The sequence below is a fragment of the Globicephala melas genome, chromosome 19, assembly GCF_963455315.2.
Source record: "Globicephala melas chromosome 19, mGloMel1.2, whole genome shotgun sequence".
Classification (NCBI taxonomy): domain Eukaryota; kingdom Metazoa; phylum Chordata; class Mammalia; order Artiodactyla; family Delphinidae; genus Globicephala; species Globicephala melas.
The window spans coordinates 33,825,436-33,846,222 of record NC_083332.1 but is presented as its reverse complement, the minus strand read 5'-3'; the positions used below and the strand labels follow the sequence as shown (position 1 = coordinate 33,846,222).

Sequence of the window (20,787 nt, the reverse complement as noted above, 5' to 3'; positions counted from 1 at the left end):
TAGCAAGAAAGTGAGAATGGCTAAAATAATAGTATAATGATTTTGTTAATAAAAAAATCAAAGAACTCATACATGAACTATGTGTCAAGTACTGCTCTAAGCATTTAAAAATAAACCATCCACAAGATAGGGACTACTATCGTCCCATTTCACAGACAGGAAAACTGAGGCACTTAACCACCCTGAGGTCACGCAGCTCATAGGTGGTGGAGGCAGCACTTGAACCCAGGCAGTCTGGCTCCAGAGTCCACACGTCGAGCTGCCCAGCACACGGCAGCCAATGGCCACGGTGCAGTAGGCTGGCTGTTGGGGCAGGAGGAATTTCTTCCCTTCAACTCTAACTAATGCATCAACAAGACTTGCCTCGTATGCTGTGTCAGACACTGACATAAATCTTGATATTCATCATTGAACACTTGTGTGTGATTATCCCTGATTTGAGGAAACAGAGCCAGGTCTCTCAGCTAGTAAAAGGCAGAACCAGGACTTACACCCAGACCCTGCAGTTCCAGAGCCTGTGTCCATAGTAGAGGTTCTTCAGCTTCAGGTTCCTGGAGCCCCTGTTCCTCCTACATCTCTGATCCCTACCTCCGGGCAGAGGGACTGAGTGTGCAGTCACCTCTGAGTCCAGGCTGAGCCAAGGGCTGGCCAGCAGTGATTTGCTGAAGAAGCTAGTCCAGCTCTGCGCAACCCAGATGCTAAGATCCTCGAAGGCAGGGGCTGTGTGGTCATGGTTTTATGTTCCTCCTTTCTCTTAACCCCCAATTCTAGCTATGCATATGGGGGCGCTGAGTATGTACTAGGGGAATGAATGAATGCATGAATGAATGAGCAATTGTCCCCACCTCTTTGAGCCCAGCATATGCAGGGCCACCTTCTAGTCACAAGTTCACAGATGCCCTCCTCCACATCTGGGCACCATGCCAGGGGTGTTCCTGGGAGATGGCTGGGTGCTCACACCCCGCCTGTCTCTACCCCACTGACCCCTCCTTTCCCAGCAGACCAGCCCCACCCTCCAGCCTGAGTCTGGAAAGCTGCCCCATCTCTGGGCTTCCATTTATTCTGCAAATGCTGACTCACTGGGTCATCAGCTTGTGTCAAAGTAAATTAGGAAGTAAAATTATCTACAATAAAATCTTGATAGTTGGCAAAGGCAAAGGAAAGTGCTTCTCTGTTGCTCCAGGCTCTGCACCCTCCACCTGTGACACTGAGACACTGAAAGTTTGTCAGAGAAGGTCTCTGTGTGCTGAGGAAAGGCCACCCACAGGCTCCACTTGCTAGTGTGTGTGTGTGTGTGTGTGTGTGTGTGTGTATGTGTGTGTGTGTGTCAAAGAGCGTGACTTGAGATCAGGAGACCCGTGCTCTAGTCCTGCAACCCTACTCTGCAACCTCGCCTTCCCCTCACTGGGCTTCAGTTTCTCTATCTGTAACGGAACGGTTGGGTTGTTGGCTTATCTCCAAGATTCCTTCCAGCTCTGACTTTATTGGAAATTATGTCTTAGCCACCCTGGGTATCAGATTCCTAATCTAACAATTAAGAGTAATCCTTCTTGTCCATCTATTAGCATGAGTGACCTTAGAAAAATTAAAATGTTCATTACAGATGTACAGCAAACTCCCCCAGAGGCCCTATGTCTGTCACTAAGGGAAACTGAGGTGTGGAAAACCTGTGTTCCTCGATGTCAGGTTTGGCTGTGGTGGTAAAGAAAGCCCTGAGGCCCCTGGGGAACAGCCTGGGGCCCCTGGAACAGCCTTGGTCCAAGACGCCCCAACCCAACACTGCCTTCATCCCCTCCAGTCTACACCAGCCTTGACCATTTGTTCCCACTGCTTACCGGCAGCCTGCTTCTCTTCCTCAAGTCAGCAGGAGTGTAAATATTTAGGTAAAGACAGTCTTCGGAAAACCTGAGATTAATGTTCTCCTTTCTGTTGGTAAAGAGCTCTGAGACCGCTTGCCCCGCCACTTGGTCTTGGGAGCACCTGGGAGAGGCAAGGAGAGAAATGAATTCTTGAAGTTCAATCAGAGCTGACCAAGGAGATGTCTCCTGCGGTCAGGCCAGGTCTTGGACTGGCAGGTTTAGGGCAGTAAATAGAGTTGTTCTCACCAGACTCAAGACACTGGGTTAGGTAGGAGGCATCTGATGGGGGCTTTTCAGGCTCACCAAGGTCTCCTAGGACCAGGTATGGTAAGGCCTGACTCTCTTCCCTTCCTGGGGCCTTTGGGATGCCCTGAGTCAAGGAAGGAGGCTGCCTATACGCTGCTGGGCCTGGGAAAGGACCATTTCCTGCTTGCCCTGGGTCCAGACCAGCTCTCCGCTGGGCGCTGTATGATGCCCGCTATAGGGTGAACATATTCTGCTAACAGGGAAACATGTTCTAGTCCACGGGAGACTTCCATAAACCAGGAGAAATCACCCAAACGGCAGTTATTTACGGCCTACAACAGGTCAGAGGTCAAATATTTGTGGGGCAGCTTTAGGGGAACTACGCTCTAATCCTGCCTCAGCCTAAATTTTTTTTTTTTTTTTCGGTACGCAGGCCTCTCACTGTTGTGGCCTCTCCCGTTGCGGAGCACAGGCTCCGGATGCGCAGGCTCAGCGGCCATGGCTCACGGGCCCAGCCACTCCGCGGCATGTGGGATCTTCCCGGACCAGGGCACGAACCCGTGTCCCCTGCGTCGACAGGCGGACTCTCAAACACTGTGCCACCAGGGAAGCCCATGACTCAGCCTAATTTGCTGGGTTTCCTTAGGTGAATTCTTTGCCTGCTCTGGGCCCTAGTCTGCTCCTCTATGTAAATGAGGGGAGTGATTTCCATAAGGGTCCTGCAGCACTGACATACTAAAATTCTATCATCAACCCATCACAGGCAAGAACTATTGGTTGCCCTAATAGGAGATTTTTTTTTTTATCATTTAAATTTTATTTTATTTATATTTTTATAGAGCAGGTTCTAATTAGTTATCTATTTTATACATATTAGTGTATATATGTCAATCCCAATCTCCCAATTCATCACACCACCACCACCACTCCCCACTTGGTGTCCATACGTTTGTTCTCCATATCTTTGTCTCTATTTCTGCCCTGCAAACCGGTTCATCTGTACCATTTTTCTAGATTCCACATATATGTGTTAATATACGATATTTGTTTTTCTCTTTCTGACTTACTTCACTCTGTATGACAGTCTCTAGATTCATCCACGTCTCTACAAATGACCCAATTTCATTCCTTTTTATGGCTGAGTAATATTCCATTGTATACATGTACCACATCTTCTTTATCCATTTGTCTGTTGATGGGCATTTAGGTTGCTTCCATGAGCTGGCTATTGTAAATAGTGCTACAATGAACATTGGGGTGCATATGTCTTATTGAATTATGGTTTTCTCAAGGTATATGCCCAGTAGTGGGATTGCTGGGTCATATAGTAATTCTATTCTTAGTTTTATAAGGAACCTCCATACTGTTCTCCATAGTGGCTGAATCAATTTACATTCCCACCAACAGAGCAAGAGGGTTCCCTTTTTTCCACATCCTCTCCAGCATTTGTTGTTTGTAGATTCTTTGATGATGGCCATTCTGACTGGTGTAGGGTGATACCTCAATGTAGTTTTGATTTGCATTTCTCTAATAATTAGTGATGTTGAGCATCATTTCATGTGCCTCTTGGCCATCTGTATTCTTCTTTGGAGAAATGTCTGCTTAGGTATTCTGCCCATTTTTTGATTTGGTTGTTTGTTTTCTTATTAATTTAATTTAATTTAATTTTTTAACATCTTTATTGGAGTATAATTGCTTTACAATGGTGTGTTAGTTTCTGCTTTATAACAAAGTGAATCAGCCATACATATACATATATCCTCATATCTCTTCCCTCTTGTGTCTCCCTCCCACCCTCCCTATCCCACCCCTCTAGGTGGTCACAAAGCACCGAGCTGATCTCCCTGTGCAACGTGGCTGCTTCCCACTAGCTACATGTTTTACCTTTGGTAGTGTATATATGTCCATGCCACTCTCTCACTTTCTCCCAGCTTACTCTTCACCTTCCCTGTGTCCTCAAGTCTGTTCTCTAGTAGGTCTGTATCTTTATTCCCATCCTGTCCCTAGGTTCTTCATGACCATTTTTTTTCTTAGATTCCGTATATATGTGTTAGCATATGGTATCTGTTTTTCTCTTTCTGACTTACTTCACTCTGTATGACAGACTCTGGGTCCATCCACCTCACTACAAATAACTCAATTTCGTTTCCTTTTATGGCTGAATAATATTCCATTGTATATATGTGCCACATCTTCTTTATCCATTCATCTGTCGATGGACAGTTAGGTTGCTTCCATGTCCAGGCTATTGTAAATAGTGCTGCAATGAGCATTGTGGTATACGACTCTTTTTGAATTATGGTTTTCTCATGGTATATGCCCAGTAGTGGGATTGCTGGGTCGTATGGCAGTTCTATTTTTAGTTTTTTTTTTCAGGGAGCTCATTTCCTTTATTTATTTATTTATTTTTATTTATTTATTTTTTCGGTACGCGGGCCTCTCAATGTTGTGGCCTCTCCCGTTGCGGAGCACAGGCTCCGGATGCGCAGGCTCAGCGGCCATGGCTCACGGGCCCAGCCACTCCGCAGCATGTGGGATCTTCCCGGACCGGGTTACAAACCCGCGTCCCCTGCATTGGCAGGCGGACTCTCAACCACTGTGCCACCAGGGAAGCCCCTTTATTTTTAGTTTTTTAAGGGATCTCCATACTGTTCTCTATAGTGGCTGTATCAATTTACTTTCCCACCAACAGTGTAAGAGGGTTCCCTTTTCTCCACACCCTCTCCAGCATTTATTGTTTGTAGATTTTTTGATGATGGCCATTCTGGCTGGTGTGAGATGATCTCACTGTAGTTTTGATTTGCATTTCTCTAATGATTAGTGACGTTGAGCATCCTTTCATGTGTTCGTTGGCAATCTGTATACCTTCTTTGGAGAAATGTCTATTTAGGTCTTCTGCCCATTTTTGGATTGGGTTGTTTGTTTTTTGATATTGAGCTGCATGAGCTGCTTGTAAATTTTGGAGATTAATCCTTTGTCAGTTGCTTCATTTGCAAATATTTTCTCCCATTATGAGGTTTGTCTTTTCGTCTTGCTTATGGCTTCCTTTGCTGTGCAAAAGCTTTTAAGTTTAATTAGGTCCCATTTGTTTATTTTTGTTTTTATTTCCATTACTCTAGGAGGTGGGTCAAAAAAGATCTTGCTGTGATTTTTGTCAAAGACTGTTCTTCCTATGTTTTCCTCTAAGAATTTTATAGTGTCCACTCTTACATTTAGGTCTTTAATCCATTTTGAGTTTATTTTTGTGTATGGTGTTAGGGAGTGTTCTAATTTCATTCTTTTACATGTAGCTGCCCAGTTTTCCCAGCACCACTTATTGAAGAGATTGTCTTTTCTCCATTGTATATCCTTGCCTCCTTTGTCAGAGATTAGTTGACCATAACTGCGTGGGTTTATCTCTGGGCTTTCTATCCTGTTCCATTGATCTATATTTCTGTTTTTGTGCCAGTACCATATTGTCTTGATTACTGTAGCTTTGTAGTATAGTCTGAAGTCAGGGAGTCTGATTCCTCCAGTTCCGTTTTTTACCCCTCAAGATTGCTTTGGCTATTCGGGGTCTTTTGTGCCTCCATACACATTTTAAGATTTTTTTGTTCTAGTTCTATAAAAAATGCCATTGGTAATTTGATAGGGATTGCGTTGAATCTGTAGGTTGCTTTGGGTAGTAGAGTCATTTTCACAATATCGATTCTTCCAATCCAAAAACATGGTATATCTCTCCATCTGATTGTGTCATCCTTGAGTTCTTTCATCAGTGTCTTATAGTTTTCTGAGTACAGGGCTTTTACCTCCTTAGGTGGTTTATTTCTAGGTATTTTATTCTTTTTGTTGCAATGGTGAATGGGAGTGTTTCCTTAATTTCTCTTTCTGATCTTTCACTGTTAGTGTATAGGAATGCAAGAGATTTCTGTGCATTAATTTTGGATCCTGCAACTTTACCAAATTCATTGATTAGCTCCAGTAGTTTTCTGGTGGCATCTTTAGGATTATCTCTGTATAGTATCACGTCATCTGCAAACAGTGACAGTTTTACTTCTTCTTTTCCAATTTGTATTCCTTTCATTTCTTTTTCTTCTCTGATTTCTGTGGCTAGGACTTCCAAAACTTTGTGGAATAATAGTGGTGAGAGTGGACATCCTTGTCTTGTTCCTGTTCTTAGAGGAAATCCTTTCAGTTTTTCACCATTGAGAATGATGTTTGCTGTGGGTTTGTCGTATATGGCCTTTATTATGTTGAGGTAGGTTCCCTCTATGCCCACTTTCTGGAGAGTTTTTTATCATAAATCAGTGTTGAATTTTGCCAAAAGCTTTTTCTACATCTATTGAGATGATCATATAGTTTTTATCCTTCAGTTTGTTAATATGGTGTATCACATTGATTGATTTGCATATACTGAAGAATCCTTGTGTCCCTGGGATACATCCCAGTTGGTCATGCTGTATGACCCTTTTAATGTGTTGTTGGATTCTGATTGCTAGTATTTTGTTGAGGATTTTTGCGGTTATATTCATCAGTGATATTGGTCTGTAATTTTCTTTTTTTGTAGTATCTTTATTTGGTTTTGGTATCAGGGTGATGGTGGCCTCGTAGAATGAGTTTGGGAGTGTTTCTTCCTTTGCAATTTTTTGGAAGAGTTTGAGAAGGATGGGTGTTAGCTATTCTGTAAATGTTTCATAGGATTCACCTGTGAAGCTATCTGGTCCTGGGCTTTTGTTTGTTGGAAGATTTTTAATTACAGTTTCAATTTCATTACTTGTGATTGGTCTATTCATATTTTCTGTTTCTTCCTGGTTCAGTCTTGGAACATTATACCTTTCTAAGAATTTGTCCCTTTCTTCCAGGTTGTCCATTTTATTGGCATAGAGTTGCTTGTAGTAGTCTCTTATGATGGTTTGCATTTCTGCGGTTTCTGTTGTAACTTCTCCTTTTTAATCTAATTTTATTGATTTGAGTCCTTTCCCTCTTTTTCTTGGTGAGTCTGGCTAAAGGTTTATCAATTTTGTTTATCTTCTCAAAGAAGCATCTTTTAGTTTTATTGATCTTTGATACTGTTTTGTTTCTATTTCATTTACTTCTGCTCTGGTCTTTATGAATTCTTTACTTCTATTAACTCTGGGTTTTGTTTGTTCTTCTTTCTCTAGTTCCTTTAGGTGAAAGTTTAGATTGTTTATTTGAGATTTTTCTTGTTTCTTGAGGTAGCATTGTATTGCTACAAGGTTCCCTCTTAGAACTCCTTTTGTAGCATCCCATGTGTTTTGGATCGTCATGTTTTCATTGTCATTTGTGTCTAGGTATTTTTTGATTTCCTCTTTGATTTCTTCAGTGATCTCTTGGTTATTTAGTAATGTATTGTTTATCCTCCTTGTGTTTTTTACGTTTTTTTCCCTGTAATTGATTTCTAATCTCATAGTGTTGTGGTCAGAAAAGATGCTTGATATGATTTCAATTTTCTTAAATTTACTGAGGCTTGATTTGTGACACAAGATGTGATCTATCCTGGAGAATGTTCCATGTGCACTTGAGAAGAAAGTGTAAGTCTGCCATTTTTGGATGGAATATCCTATAAATATCAATTAAATCTATCTGGTCTATTGTGTCATTTAAAGCTTCTGTTTCCTTATTAATTTTCTGTTTGGATGATCTGTCCATTGGTGTAAGTGAGGTGTTAAAGTCCCCCACTATTATTGTGTTACTGTCGATTTCCTCTTTTATAGCTGTTAGCATTTGCCTTACGTATTGAGGTCCTCCTATGTTGGGTGCATATATATTTATAATTGTTATATCTTCTTCTTAGATTGATCCCTTGATCATTATGTAGTGTCCTTCCTTCTCTCTTGTAACATGCTTTATTTTAAAGTCTATTTTATCTGATATGAGTATTGCTACTCCAGCTTTCTTTTGCTTTCCATTTGCATGGAATATCTTTTTCCATCCCTTCACTTTCAGTCTGTATGTGTCTGTAGGTCTGAAGTGGGTCTCCTGTAGACAGCAATATATACAGGTCTTGTTTTTGTATCCATTCAGTGAGCCTGTGTCTTTTGGCTGGAGCATTTAATCCATTCACATTTAAGGTAATTATCAATATGTATGTTCCTATTACCATTTGCTTAATTGTTATGGGTTTGTTTTTGTAGGTCCTTTTCTTCTCTTGTGTTTCCCACTTAGAGAAGTTCCTTTAGCACTTGTTGCAGAGCTGGTTTGGTGGTGCTGAATTCTCTTAGCTTTTGCTTGTCTGTAAAGCTTTTGATTTCTCCATCGAATCTGAATGAGATCCTTGCCGGGTAGAGTAACCTTGGTTGGAGGTTCTTCCCTTTCATCACTTTAAAAATATTGTGTCACTCCCTTCTGGCTTGTAGAGTTTCTGCTGAGAAATCAGCTCTTAACCTTATGGGAGTTCCATTGTATGTTATTTGTCATTTTTCCCTTGTTGCTTTTAATAGTTTTTCTTTGTCTTTAATATTTGTCCATTTGATTACTATGTGTCTCAGCGTGTTTCTCCTTGGGTTTATCCTGTCTGGGACTCTCTGCGTTTCCTGGACTTGGGTGGCTATTTCCTCTCCCATGTTAGAGAAGTTTTCAACTATAATCTCTTCAAATATTTTCTGGCGTCCTTTTTCTCTCTCTTCTCCTTCTGGGACTCCTATAATGCGAATGTTGGTGCATTTAATGTTGTCCCAGAGATCTCTTAGGCTGTCTTCATTTCTTTTCATTCTATTTTCTTTATTCTGTTCCGTGGCAGTGAATTCCACCATTCTGTCTTCCAGGTCACTTATCTGTTCTTCTGCCTCAGTTATTCTGCTATTGATTCCTTCCAGTGTATTTTTCATTTCAGTCATTGTATTGTTCATCTCTGTTTTTTTCTTTAATTCTTCTAGGTCTTTGTTAAACATTTCTTGCATCTTCTCCATCTTTGCCTCCATTCTTTTTCTTAGGTCCTGGATCATCTTCACTATCATTATTCTGAATTCTTTTTCTGGAAGATTGCCTATCTGCACTTCATTTAGTTGTTTTTCTGGTGTTTTATCTTGTTCCTTCATCTGGAACATATTCGCCTGCCTTTTCATTTTGTCTCTCTTTCTGTGAATGTGGTTTTCGATCCATAGGCTGCAGGACTGTCGTTCTTTTTGTTTCTGCTGTCTGCCCTCTGTTGGATGAGGCTATCTGAGAGTCTTGTACAAGCTTCCTGATGGGAGGGACTGGTGGTGGTAGAGCTGGGTGTTGCTCTGGTGGACAGACCTCAATAAAACTTTAATCTGCTTGTCTGCTGATGGGTGGGGTTGAGTTCCCTCCCTGTTGGTTGTTTGGCCTGAGGCAACCCAGCACTGGACCCTGCAGGCTATTTGGTGAGGCTAATGGTGGACTCTGGGAGGGCTCACACCAAAGAGTCCTTCCCAGAACTTCTGCTGCCAGTGTCCTTGTCCCTGCAGTGAGCCACAGCCGCCCCCCACCTCTGCAGGAGACCCTCCAACACTAGCAGGTAGGTCTGGTTCAGTTTCCTATGGGGTCACTGTTCCTTCCCCCTGGGTTCTCATACGCACACTACTTTGTGTGTGCCCTCCAAGAGTGGAGTCTCTGTTTCCCCCAGTCCTGTCAAAGTCCTGAAATCAAATCCCGCTAGCCTTCAAAGTCTAATTCTCTGGGAATTCCTCCTCCTATTGCCAGGCCCCCAGGTTGGGAAGCCTGACGTGGGCTCAGAACCTTCCCTCCAGTGAGTGGACTTCTGTGGTATAAGTGTTCTCCAGTTTGTGAGTCACCCACCCAACGGTTATGGGATTTGATTTTATTGTGATTGTGCCCCTCCTACAGTCTCATTGTGGCTTCTCCTTTGTCTTTGGATGTGGGGTATCTTTTTGGTGAGTTCCAGTGTCTTCCTGTCAATGATTGTTCAGCAGTTAGTTGTGATTCCAGTGCTCTCTCACCAACTGTTGTTTTAAATACTCCTTATGTATTAACTCATTTAATCTTCACATCAGCCCCATGATTTAGGTTCTATTATTATCCACATTTTACAGTTGAGAAACTGAGAGATGTTAGAGAATTTGCCCAAGGTCACACAGCCAGAAAGAACCATACTATGTAGTGCTTATGTTTCCAAGGACCTTATAAGCCACATTTCCAGATCTCAGTGTCCCCACAAAACAGCATGACTGCCTCCAGTATTTCGACGAGGTAACTGAAGCACTGAGGTGCTTGGATGACACAGCTGTCAATTGGCAGAGTCAGAGCTCCAAAGATAAACTCTTGATTTCCATCCCGGGGGAACTTTCCCCAGATCACCAAAGCAAGGGGCGTAATATTCATAAAAGAAGACAATCAAAAGTTTAAAAAGAGAAAAATAAGTCAATGTCACTAGTATTCAGATAAATGTAGAATAAAGAGAATAATCATACATATAATGACGAAGATAATAAAAATTATCGTTATTTTGCCTATTCAATAGCCCCAAATCATTTTTGATAACCCAAAACATTGTTTAAAATTCAGTTAATGGAGGTTTTCATATATTAAATAAAGGGGTGCAGTTGGAGTATTTCTGAAGGGAAATTTTAAAAATACTCTTACTCGGAAATGTTATTTCTTAGAACTTATCCAAAAATATTTATGAACATGCATGAAGATTTAGCTACAGGATATTCATCATAGTGCTACTTATATTATCAAAATCATCAAGAACAATTAATAATCCCAAATAAAAGGTGCAGTAAATAAATTATGATTCAATATGCAACGTAATGCAGCTATTATATGTCGGGGTGTGATATTTAATGACATAGAATGATGTTCATGATATACGTTCATGAGCAAAACAGGCATCTAAAGTATCTGTCTTGGGGTTTCCCTGGTGGCGCAGTGGTGAAGAATCCACCTGCCAGTGCAGGGGACATGGGTTCCAGTCCTGGTCCGGGAAGATCCCACATGTCGTGGAGCACCTAAGCCTGTGAGCCACAACTACTGAGCCCATGCGCCACAACTACTGAAGCCCGCGTGCCTAGAGCCTGTGCTCCATAACAGGAGAAGCCACCGCAATGAGAAGCCCGCGCACCACAACGAAGAGTAGCCCCCGCTGGCCGCAACTACAGAAAGCACGCATGCAGCAATGAAGACCCAGCGCAGCCAAAAATAAATAAATTAAAATAAATAAATAAATAAAGTAAAATAAAGTATCTGTATCGTGTAATATGATATTGTGATATAAGAAGAAATATGTATTTGATCTTTGTCCAGTTTCTGCTGAAGAGCTCTTTTTTTTTTTTTTTTTATTGCCATAGGCAGGCTTCTCACTGTTGTGGCCTCTCCCGTTGCAGAGCACAGGCTCCGGACGCGCAGGCTCAGCGGCCATGGCTCACAGGCCCAGCCGCTCCGTGGCATGTGGGATCTTCCCGGACCGGGGCACGAACCCACGTCCCCTGCATCGGCAGGCGGACTCGCAACCACTGCGCCACCAGGGAAGCCCTGAAGAGCTCTTAAAACCCTTGAAATCTCCTGAGTGGTGTATACTGTTGGGTTAATGAGGTCACTTTTGGACCTCATCTAAGAGCAGGAACTGGTTGCCAGAGGAACAATCATGTGATTAGAGGGTTGGAACTCTGCGCCACAGCCCCCTGACCTCTGGAAAGGGGAGATGGGCTGGAGAGGAATCAATCACCAGTGACCAATGCTTTCAATCATCCTGCCCATGTAATGAGGGCTCCATAAAACCCAAAAGGACAGGGTTCAGAGGGCGTCCTGGTTGGTGAACCAGAACTCTTCTAAGTGCCACCGTGCTGGGTCCCAAGCTCCAGAAGGATGGATGGATGCTCCTTTGTTAGGGACCTCACCTTATGGATATCTTCATCTGGCTAGTGGCTTGTATCCTTTAATATCCTTCATAATAAACTGGTAATCTAGTGAGAAAACTAATTTCCTGAGTTCTGTGAGCTGCTACGGCAAATTAACAGAACTTAAGGACGGGGTCACAGGAACCTCTAATTTATAGCCAGTTGGTCAGAAGCATAGGTGACGACTTGGACTTGGAACTGGCATCGAAGCAGAGGGAGTTATTGTGGAGCTGAGCCCTTAATCTGTGGAATCTGATGCTATCTCTAGGAAGACAGTGTTAGAATTAGCTAAATGGTTGGACACACATATGGTGTGTGAGAATTGCTTTTTGGTGTGGGGGAAAAAAAAACACACACATTAGAATTGGGTACAGAAAATTATGTGATTACATTTTAAGGGAGAAATTATGCAACAGATAAAAGACTGGAAAAATAGAATCTAAAATATGAACAACAGTTCTTGCTCTGTGGTGTATGCTTTTCATTTTCTTACCTTTACTTACCTATATTTTCTCACTTTTATGTAATAAGTATGTATTACTTATTACTTGCAATCAGGAAATTAAATGTATACTTGCAATAAAAATAAATAAAACATATTAATTGCAATCAGGAAATAAAAAGAATGAATATTATTTTAAAAGAATGGAAGAAGTAAGGAAGGAAGGGAGTAAGGAGAGAAGAGAAGAAAAGAAAATTCAGCAAGAGGCAGGACCCTGGAAATTATTAGAAATCTCTTGCTGAGATAAATATGGTCTGAATCAGTGCTTGTAGACATCTAAGGTGCCTTGGGGGACAGTTGTGAGTCTTCTTGCCCAACTTGACCAGCTAACTAGAACACATCAACCATCGTTCTGCTTGTGACTAGGTAGCCAGACACATTTGGGAGTTGAGAACTTGCCCAGTCAACACCCCAAAGCACTACCCATCCACACATCTCCTGGCCCACCTCACTTCCCACTATGGTAAAGTTCAAGAAGGAAAATGAATAGAACTGTGAAAATTAATAAAGAGAACCCGCACTAAAATGGAATCTGGAGGTGAGGAGGGGGAGATCTCAGGAAGATATCACTCCACCTCAATACAGATCCCCCTAGGAAGAGACATACTGTGCACCTCTGACCAGAAATGACACGACTTTACCACAAGAAAGATTTCCTCCTTGCCTGGCAACAGCTCAGCCAATCAGAGACTATCATTACTCAGCCAATTAAAAGCCACTACATAACAAACTCCCAGTTTCCTCCAATGGACTTCTGTTTATAACAGTGCCTTCTAACTTCCCCTTTGCCTCTGTAAAAGAGTTTCCTTTCCTTTTACCAGACTTGCATGTGGTTTGCCATAGTTGCATGTCCCCAATTGTGATTCTTTGCTGCTCCCAAATAAATCTCTGGTTTTGCTGGTAAAATATCTGGTTGTTTTATTGTTTTAGGTTAACAGAATCATTACTTTTGAAACCCCTCACCTGCTCAACTTTCTATTTTTTTCCACAGCACTTATCATATTCTAACATACTGTATAGTCTATTTACTAATTTGCATATTGTTTACTATCTATCTGCCCCTGCTAGAATGCAAGCTGCATGAGGGTGGGATCTTTGTTCTGTTCACTAATGGATCCCAGGAAACTAGAAAATGCCTGGCAAAGTTGCTCAATAAATATTAGTTGAATAAAGGGCTCTAGAATGCTGTGAGAGTTCTGAAATGTTTGTAAGGATCTACAATATCTTAGGATTCCAGAACAAAGTATGAGCCACTCAGAGGATCGCCTTGGCTCCTTCCTGTGTCCCTTTGAGGCTAACATCCCCACTGGAAGATGCCAGAGTCACACCTTGACTTACATGGGAGGGTAAGAGGTGGTATTCTTCACGAAGATCCATGGTTCTGCAGGCTGCGGCGGAGCAAACCTCAAGGATCCAAGAGGGGGCCTGGCAAAAGGGACTCCCAGGAAAACAGCCACAGGCTGTGCAAAACCTTCTAAGCTGACGTATTTCCCCAGGACTCTGCCCTGCGCGGTGTCCACAACAGGCGGTGAGGGTGGTTGCCCTGCTGGACATTGAGAGGAAATGAGAACATGTCAGTGGTGAAGGTGTGAACTGGATTCTGGGTGAATTTTGTTACTTTTGCCACGTGATCTTGAATGTCCCCTCAACTCTCTAAGCCTCAGTTTCTTCTTATGTAAGAGAGAGTGAAGCTAACTGTCCTTCCTAACTCACAGCGCTATCTGAAGGAGCGAATTGGAATTGGAGGTATAACAGCATCAAATAAGACATAAATGCAAAAAGAAGAGCCACTGGGAATGAAGAGGGCATTCAGTTTCCACACTTAGGAGCATCTAGAAACAATCACTGGATGCTGGTGCCGAGCTGCACGCTGGATGAGAGGATGAACAAGAGCAGGTTGCTCTTCTCAGAAATCTGGCCTTATGTGGAGGATGAGCCACATACATACCTGACCCTACTGCTGGGAAGAAAGTGGTCCGTGTCCTGAGAGACGTACCAAGTAAGGTGCCATAGGAGACAGAAGAGGGAGCGAGGCCTTCTGACTGGTGGCTTCATGGAGGCAGTGACCTTGGAGCTGGGACTTGCAGTAGTGGAAGGAGTGACAAGGGGAGGTGGAAGAGGGTGCTTAAAGGTATAAACAGAGATGAGATTGTGCAGAGGTGAGGCTCTGTGACAGCAAAGTGCAAGACCTGCTTGAGGAAGAGCGATTGGCCCATTTGGGTCAGGAAGAGTAATGGGGGAGGAACATAATCCTGGATGAGACAGATTCATGTCTGGGAGGGTCTCAAACGCCAGGCCAGTGATTCGGGCTTTATTTAGTGGGTAAATGAGCAGCAGTGAACCGTCCTGGAGTAAAAGAGAGTGACACAATCAGCTTGAAGAGGCCCCTTCTGCTGGCTCTGAGCACGGTCATCCAGAGGGAGCGAGATGGGCCCAGATTCCATCTGTCCCCTTCTCGTGGAGCAGACAGTTCTTTCTCACTGAGCTGAAATGCATCTCCCTGAAGCTGCCACATCAGTCCTGGTCCTACCTGCTCTGGGACATCCTGCACCTTCATGTGACAGGAAGCCTTAGTGACCCATGTTCATACCCATCCCTCAAGTCTTCTCTTGTCTGTCCTCAACAGCTTCAGTTTGTTTAAGCATCCTAACAGGAAACGATTTCCAGCCTCTCATCCTCCCAATTGTTCCCCTTTAGATATAGACACAAGGTCAACCTTTCTCTCAAAGTATGTGGCCAGAATAGAAAAGAATAACCCAGATTTGGTCTTCCGGACAAATCCGATGATAACCTTCAAGAGAGATGAAGTGGACAGATGTCCAAATGGCAAAGGTAAAAAAGTGGGCGATTGGCTGAGAGGTATAGGCAATACTGGTAACAGCAGCAGTTACCACTTGTGTTATATGTAATGTTTGTATACTGAGCACTTACTATGTGCTACATGGGCATTCCAGTTCCTTTAAACTAATCTTCACAAAAGCCTTGCTAGGTAGACATCAATATGCCCATTTTTCAGATGAAGTAACTGAGGAAATGGAGGCAGCCAGTATGGACTTTCTTTTTTAAAAATTTTTATTTATTTTTGGCTGTGTTGGGTCTTAGTTTCTGTGTGTGGGCTTTCTCTAGTTGTGGTGGGTGGGGGCTACTCTTCATTGCAGTGCATGGGCTTCTCATTGGGTGACTTCTCTTGTTGCAGAGCATGGGCTCAAGGCACGTGGCTTCAGTAGTTGCAGCGTATGGGCTCAGTAGTTGTGGCATGCGGGCTCTAGAGTGCAGGCTCAGCAGTTGGGGCGCACGCGCTTATTTTCACAGCATGTGGGATCTTCCCAGACCAGGGCTCAAACCCGTGTCCCCTGCACTGGCAGGCGTATTCTTAACCACTGTGCCACCAGGGAAGTTCCCAGTATGGACTTTCTAAAGATGGAAGTGGCATGGCCCTGCCAGGGGGTAAACAGCAGTTTACCCCTAATTTGGTTCTTACTCTGCTCTTACCCTCAGTTCCAGGCCTCTCACAGTGTCATAGGCCCAGGAAGAAGAGAAAACCCAGTGGAGCCTGGGCTGTCAGTGCACTGACAGCCAGAGCACTGGCTCTGGACTCAGGAGTTAGAGATAGAATTCAGAGCATGATTTTCCGGTTGACCTTGGGCATGTACATTTCCCTCTCTGAGTCTCAGTTTCCCCATCTATAAAATGGCACAGATGCATTCTGAGGTCCCTTGCCGCACCCTTGTATTAACCAGGTCTTTTATGTTCTGTATTCTGATGCCTTGACATCTGGGGCCTTGCTGATTCTGGAGGGACTGCCCCTCCCAGAGTTCGCCAATCCCTAATGATACGAATGAACTTCCCCTTCAAGCGTGCCAGAGCCTGTACCCCAACTACCTTCTCTATCAGGCCCTCCACATCTGGCCACTATCATCCTGCCCTAATCACTCCAGGCCAAGTACCTGACAACTGTGCAGTCCCTAAGCCCCAGAACCTGTTGAAATTGGCTACTTTGCCAATCCCAAACCTGCATACCCTGCCTCACCTCTTCCTTCCCCCCAGCAACCAAGATAAAGCCTCTCACCCCCAGTTCCTCCTTCTTCCCTGTGTCTCATGACCCACCCAGGGCTTCACCTCCAGGCCCCCCATGGTAGTTCCGTACTCCTTCCTCTGGGGAAATTGAGTCATAAACCATCTTTTCAATGACAGTTGGTTCCTGATCTGTGGGCCTTAGAATACCCCTAATTGTCTATTAATACACTGTCTTTTTTTTTCTGGCTGCCCTGCGAGGCACGCGGGATCTTAGTTCCCCGACCAGGGATCAAACCTGCGCCCCCTGCAGTAGAAGTGCAGAGTCTTTAACCACTGGACCACCAGGGAAGTTCCAATATACTTTTTTTTTTTTCAATACACTGTCTTTTAAAACAACTTCTTTATCCCTTTTTTGCACTCTCTCCATTCCAGGCACTCTCTCAGAAACAACAGCCCATTTCAACCTCACAAGAGCCTAATGATGTGGATACAGCTTTCACCCCCATTTTATAGAGGGGGAAACTGAGGCACAGAAAAAGGAAGTCCTTTGCCTAAGCTCACAGGGCTAGTAAGTGCTAAGCTGGGATGCAAACCCACACACTCTGCCTCCAGAGGCGGTATTAATATTCTGGTAAGCTAAGCTCCAGGATTTGGCCACGTCCGTATTAGTAATCAAGAGGAAAAGCTATGGAACTCTCCCAAGTCCTCAGCTGGAGGTTGAGGTTAGCTGGTTGTCCAACCGGGAGGTTAGCTGGTTGTCCTCCTCTGGTGTGGCGGCGTGCAGCCGAGTCTAGGGTGTTTATCGTCCACTGTGTCTCCTGCTGCGGGGGACCAGCTGGGCTAGACGGTCCAAGTCCACAGAGCGTGCGCTGCTGCAGAACCACCCCTGTCACTCCTTCCCCTTGTCCCACACAAGGATTTCCAAAGGTCCCCCGCTATTTGAATTTAGGAGGACTCACCCAAAGCCGTGAAAGTGGTGAGGGAGGACAAGACCAGAGCGAAGACCCACATCGTGGAAGGACAGCAGCTCCTGTGCCCGCAGGTCTCGGCCCTGCTCAGAGGGGCTGTTCCAGTCCCCGCCCCCAGCTCTCTGCACAGGCTCCCGCCCCAGTTGCTCAGTAGCCTAATCTGGAAATAAGAAAAGCTCTCCCACCCTTCCCCGTGGGCTGCTGTTTAGGGCTGTAAGCCACGCCCACCCAGAATTTACCTTCTTTTAAATCAAGAGCCCGGACTTTACTCTCCAATTACAGGTAGCCACCTACAGGTTCAACGATTTGTTTCATAAGTGTTTCTCCCTTCCTGGACTCTAACCTTAGTGTACTGTGGGCTACCAAGGCAGACACAAGCACACAGAGGTCTTTGGACAAGGGGAGGCTGTGGTCGGGTCCTCAGAACAACTTGAAAACTTTCAGAGCAACTCCCAGACCCACAGCTGCCCAGCTGGGGAATTAAGGGCAAATCTTTTCATTTCCCTGGGCTTCTATTTCACAGAGTTCCATGCTCTTATTTTAGAAACATCTTAAATTTCATTCAGTCTCCCTTCTGATGCCTAAATTAACTTCACAGTATTCCTGCCAAGTGACTCAGCCTCCTGTTGCACACCTGCAGGGTCAGGGAACTATTACCTCTCCAGGCAGGGATCTTTGGACAGAATGTTCTTACAATAAAGGGACTCCATCTCTCCATAGTCTTTGGTTCTGATTATTCATTCATCCATCCTTCCATCTTTCCTTCCATTTATTCATTATTTCATTTATTCATTCATTCTCCAAACATTTACCAAATGCCTGGCACTAGGCTAAGTGCAATGGATACAAAGATAAATCCAAGACATGTTCCATCTCCTGGAGGAACTCTCTATGTAATAAATAAGACAGATGCAGGGAGAGGTGATAGGTAGATTGCAGTGCAATCTGAAAGCACCAAAGTAGAGGGATACAAAGTGCTCTGAGTACACCTGTGAAAGTGCCACTTACTCACTAGGGACACAAGGAAAATGCTCAAAGCCTGTTTTATAGAATTACTAAATGTTGAACAGTAGGACATTCTCTAAATACATTCTGGTACAGCTGGCTAAGGAAATACTATGCTTTCACTCAAACTAGTGAAGCACACCTCTATTTATTTAGTTAGTTATTTTTGGCTGCGTTGGGTCTTTGTTGCTGTGCGTGGGCTTTCTCTAGTTGAGGCGAGCGGGGGCTGCTCTTTTTTGCAGTGCGCGAGCTTCTCACTGGGGTGGCTTCTCTTGTTGCAGAGCACGGGCTCTAGGTGCGGGGGCTTCAGTAGTGGTGGCTCGCGGGCTCAGTAGTTGTAGCACATGTGCTTAGTTGCTCTGTGGCATGTGGGATCTTCTCTGACCAAGGCTCGAATCCGTGTCCCCTGCATTGGCAGGCGGATTCTTAACCACTGAGCCACCAGGGAAGTCATACACACCCCTATTTATTGACAAGGAAAGGCAGTCATGATCTATTGTGAAGGGGAAAAAAACAGATTATAATATAATTATGACTGCTTTAGGAAACAGTTTGGCAATTCCTCAAAAATCAAACACAGGGATTTCCCTGGCGGTCCAGCGATTAAGACTCCATGCTTCCGCTGCAGGGGGTGCGGGTTCGATCCCTGAGGATCCTGCATGCCACGTGATGAGGCCAAAAAAATTTAAAAATTAAAAAAAATCAAACACAAAGTTACCAGATTTCCCAGCAATTCCACTCCTAGGTATATACCCACAACAGCTGAAAACATATCTATACAAAAACTTGTACACAAATAGCTGCATTAGTCACAACGGCCCGAAGTGGAAAGAACCCAAATATCCAGGAACTGATGAATGGACAAATAAAATAATATCTATCTCTACAATGGAATATTATTCAGCCATAAAAAGAAATGAAGTACTGGTACATGCTAAACATGGATGAACCTTGAAAATATTACGCTAATGTAAGAAGCCAGACATGAAAGGACATATATTGTATGATTCTATTCGTATGAAATGTCCAGATTAAGCAAATCCATAGAGGCGGAAAGTAGTTTAGTGGCTGCCGCAGGCCTGGGGTGGGGGAATGACGTGCGGCTGCTAATGCATGGAGGCTTCTCTTTGAGGTGATGAAAATGTTCTGGGATTACATAGTGGTGATGGTTGCACAACCCTGTGAATATACTGAAAACCACTGAAGTGGACGCCTCAGAAAGGTGAATTTTATGGTGTGTGGATAATCTTTCAATAAATAAATATTTTTAAAAATCTAGGGCTTCCCTGGTGGCACAGCGGCTGGGAGTCCACCTGCCAATGCAGGGGACACGGGTTCGAGCCCTGGTCTGGGAAGATCCCACATGCCGCAGAGCAACTGGGCCCGTGTGTCACAACCACTGAGGCTGCACGCCACAACTACTGAAGCCTGCGAGCCTAGAGCCCGTGCTCCACAACAAGAGAAGCCACCGCAATGAGAAGCCCACGCACCGCAACGAAGAGTAGGCCCCGCTCACCTCAACTAGAGAAAGCCCAGTGCAGCAACAAAGACCCAACGCAGCCAAAAATAAATAAATAAATTTATAAAAAAAATTTTTAAAAATAAATAAAAAATCTAGTCATGTACAATATCCCATTATAATATAAAAAATATCTTTCTTTGGGGAGGAAAAATTTTGGAAGGTTATACCTCTAACTTGTGTTGCAACAGCCATTTCCTGGCTATAATATTGCGTGTGTTTTTATTAGTATTTTCCACTTTTATTCACTCAGACATTCATTTGACAAATATTTACGGAGCGCTCACAGTGTGAGAATGACCGTGCTGAGGGCTTTGTATGCAGGATCTCACTTAGTTCTCAAAATAAACCTGTGAATTGATACTATGATCTCCCAGTGCTCAGTGAGGACAAGGAAATGGCCCACAGTCACAAAGCAAGTAAGAGGAAGAGCTGAGAATTGAACAAAAGCTGCACAGTGTTATAGACCTTACTCTAAACATTGTGTTAACCGGAGTCGTGAGATGTGAACTTTGTTCTTGTCCGTGGAGAGGGAGCAGATGTGAAGGGGTTGTCTCTAGGGCAGAAGACTGAAAAGGTAGCTGTGCCTTCTCCATGCTTGCACTGTTTCCCAACTGTCATTTGTCAAAACTGACCTTGTCCAGGCCAGACCAATATTAACATTAGGAAGAATTGGGCAACCATAAAGCACATGACACTCTTAGAAAAGCTCATGGGTTCTTGGCCAACGTCATAGGTTGTAGCTGAAATGAAGCTTTTGGAGATCCAAGTTCTAAGAGTGATGCTCATCTGCACCCATTCTAGCCACTGTGGCAGGCCGGCGAGGGGTGAGTTTGGGACAGCAGTAGAGTCA

The 20,787-nt window shown here is 43.9% G+C and overlaps 1 protein-coding gene and 1 non-coding gene across 3 annotated transcripts in view; both read right to left on the bottom strand.

Annotated features, from left to right (window-relative positions):
- LOC115850120 (liver carboxylesterase) overlaps nucleotides 1-17,453 on the bottom strand; it is a 36,208-nt gene extending 18,755 nt beyond the window's left edge. The window contains exons 1-3 of one of the 2 annotated variants that reach the window (XM_060288701.1): nucleotides 17,402-17,453; nucleotides 13,764-13,971; nucleotides 1,836-1,980 (exon numbers count right to left, since the gene is read on the bottom strand). In XM_060288701.1, coding sequence (XP_060144684.1) covers nucleotides 1,836-1,980; nucleotides 13,764-13,971; nucleotides 17,402-17,453 — 405 coding nt within the window. The remainder of the gene's footprint in view (nucleotides 1-1,835; nucleotides 1,981-13,763; nucleotides 13,972-17,401) is intronic. The other variant, XM_060288702.1, reaches the window with a different exon arrangement.
- TRNAR-UCU (transfer RNA arginine (anticodon UCU)) lies at nucleotides 16,717-16,790 on the bottom strand. The gene has a single exon. It is a non-coding gene; the product is annotated as a tRNA-Arg (tRNA).
- Nucleotides 17,454-20,787: the final 3,334 nt, after the last annotated feature.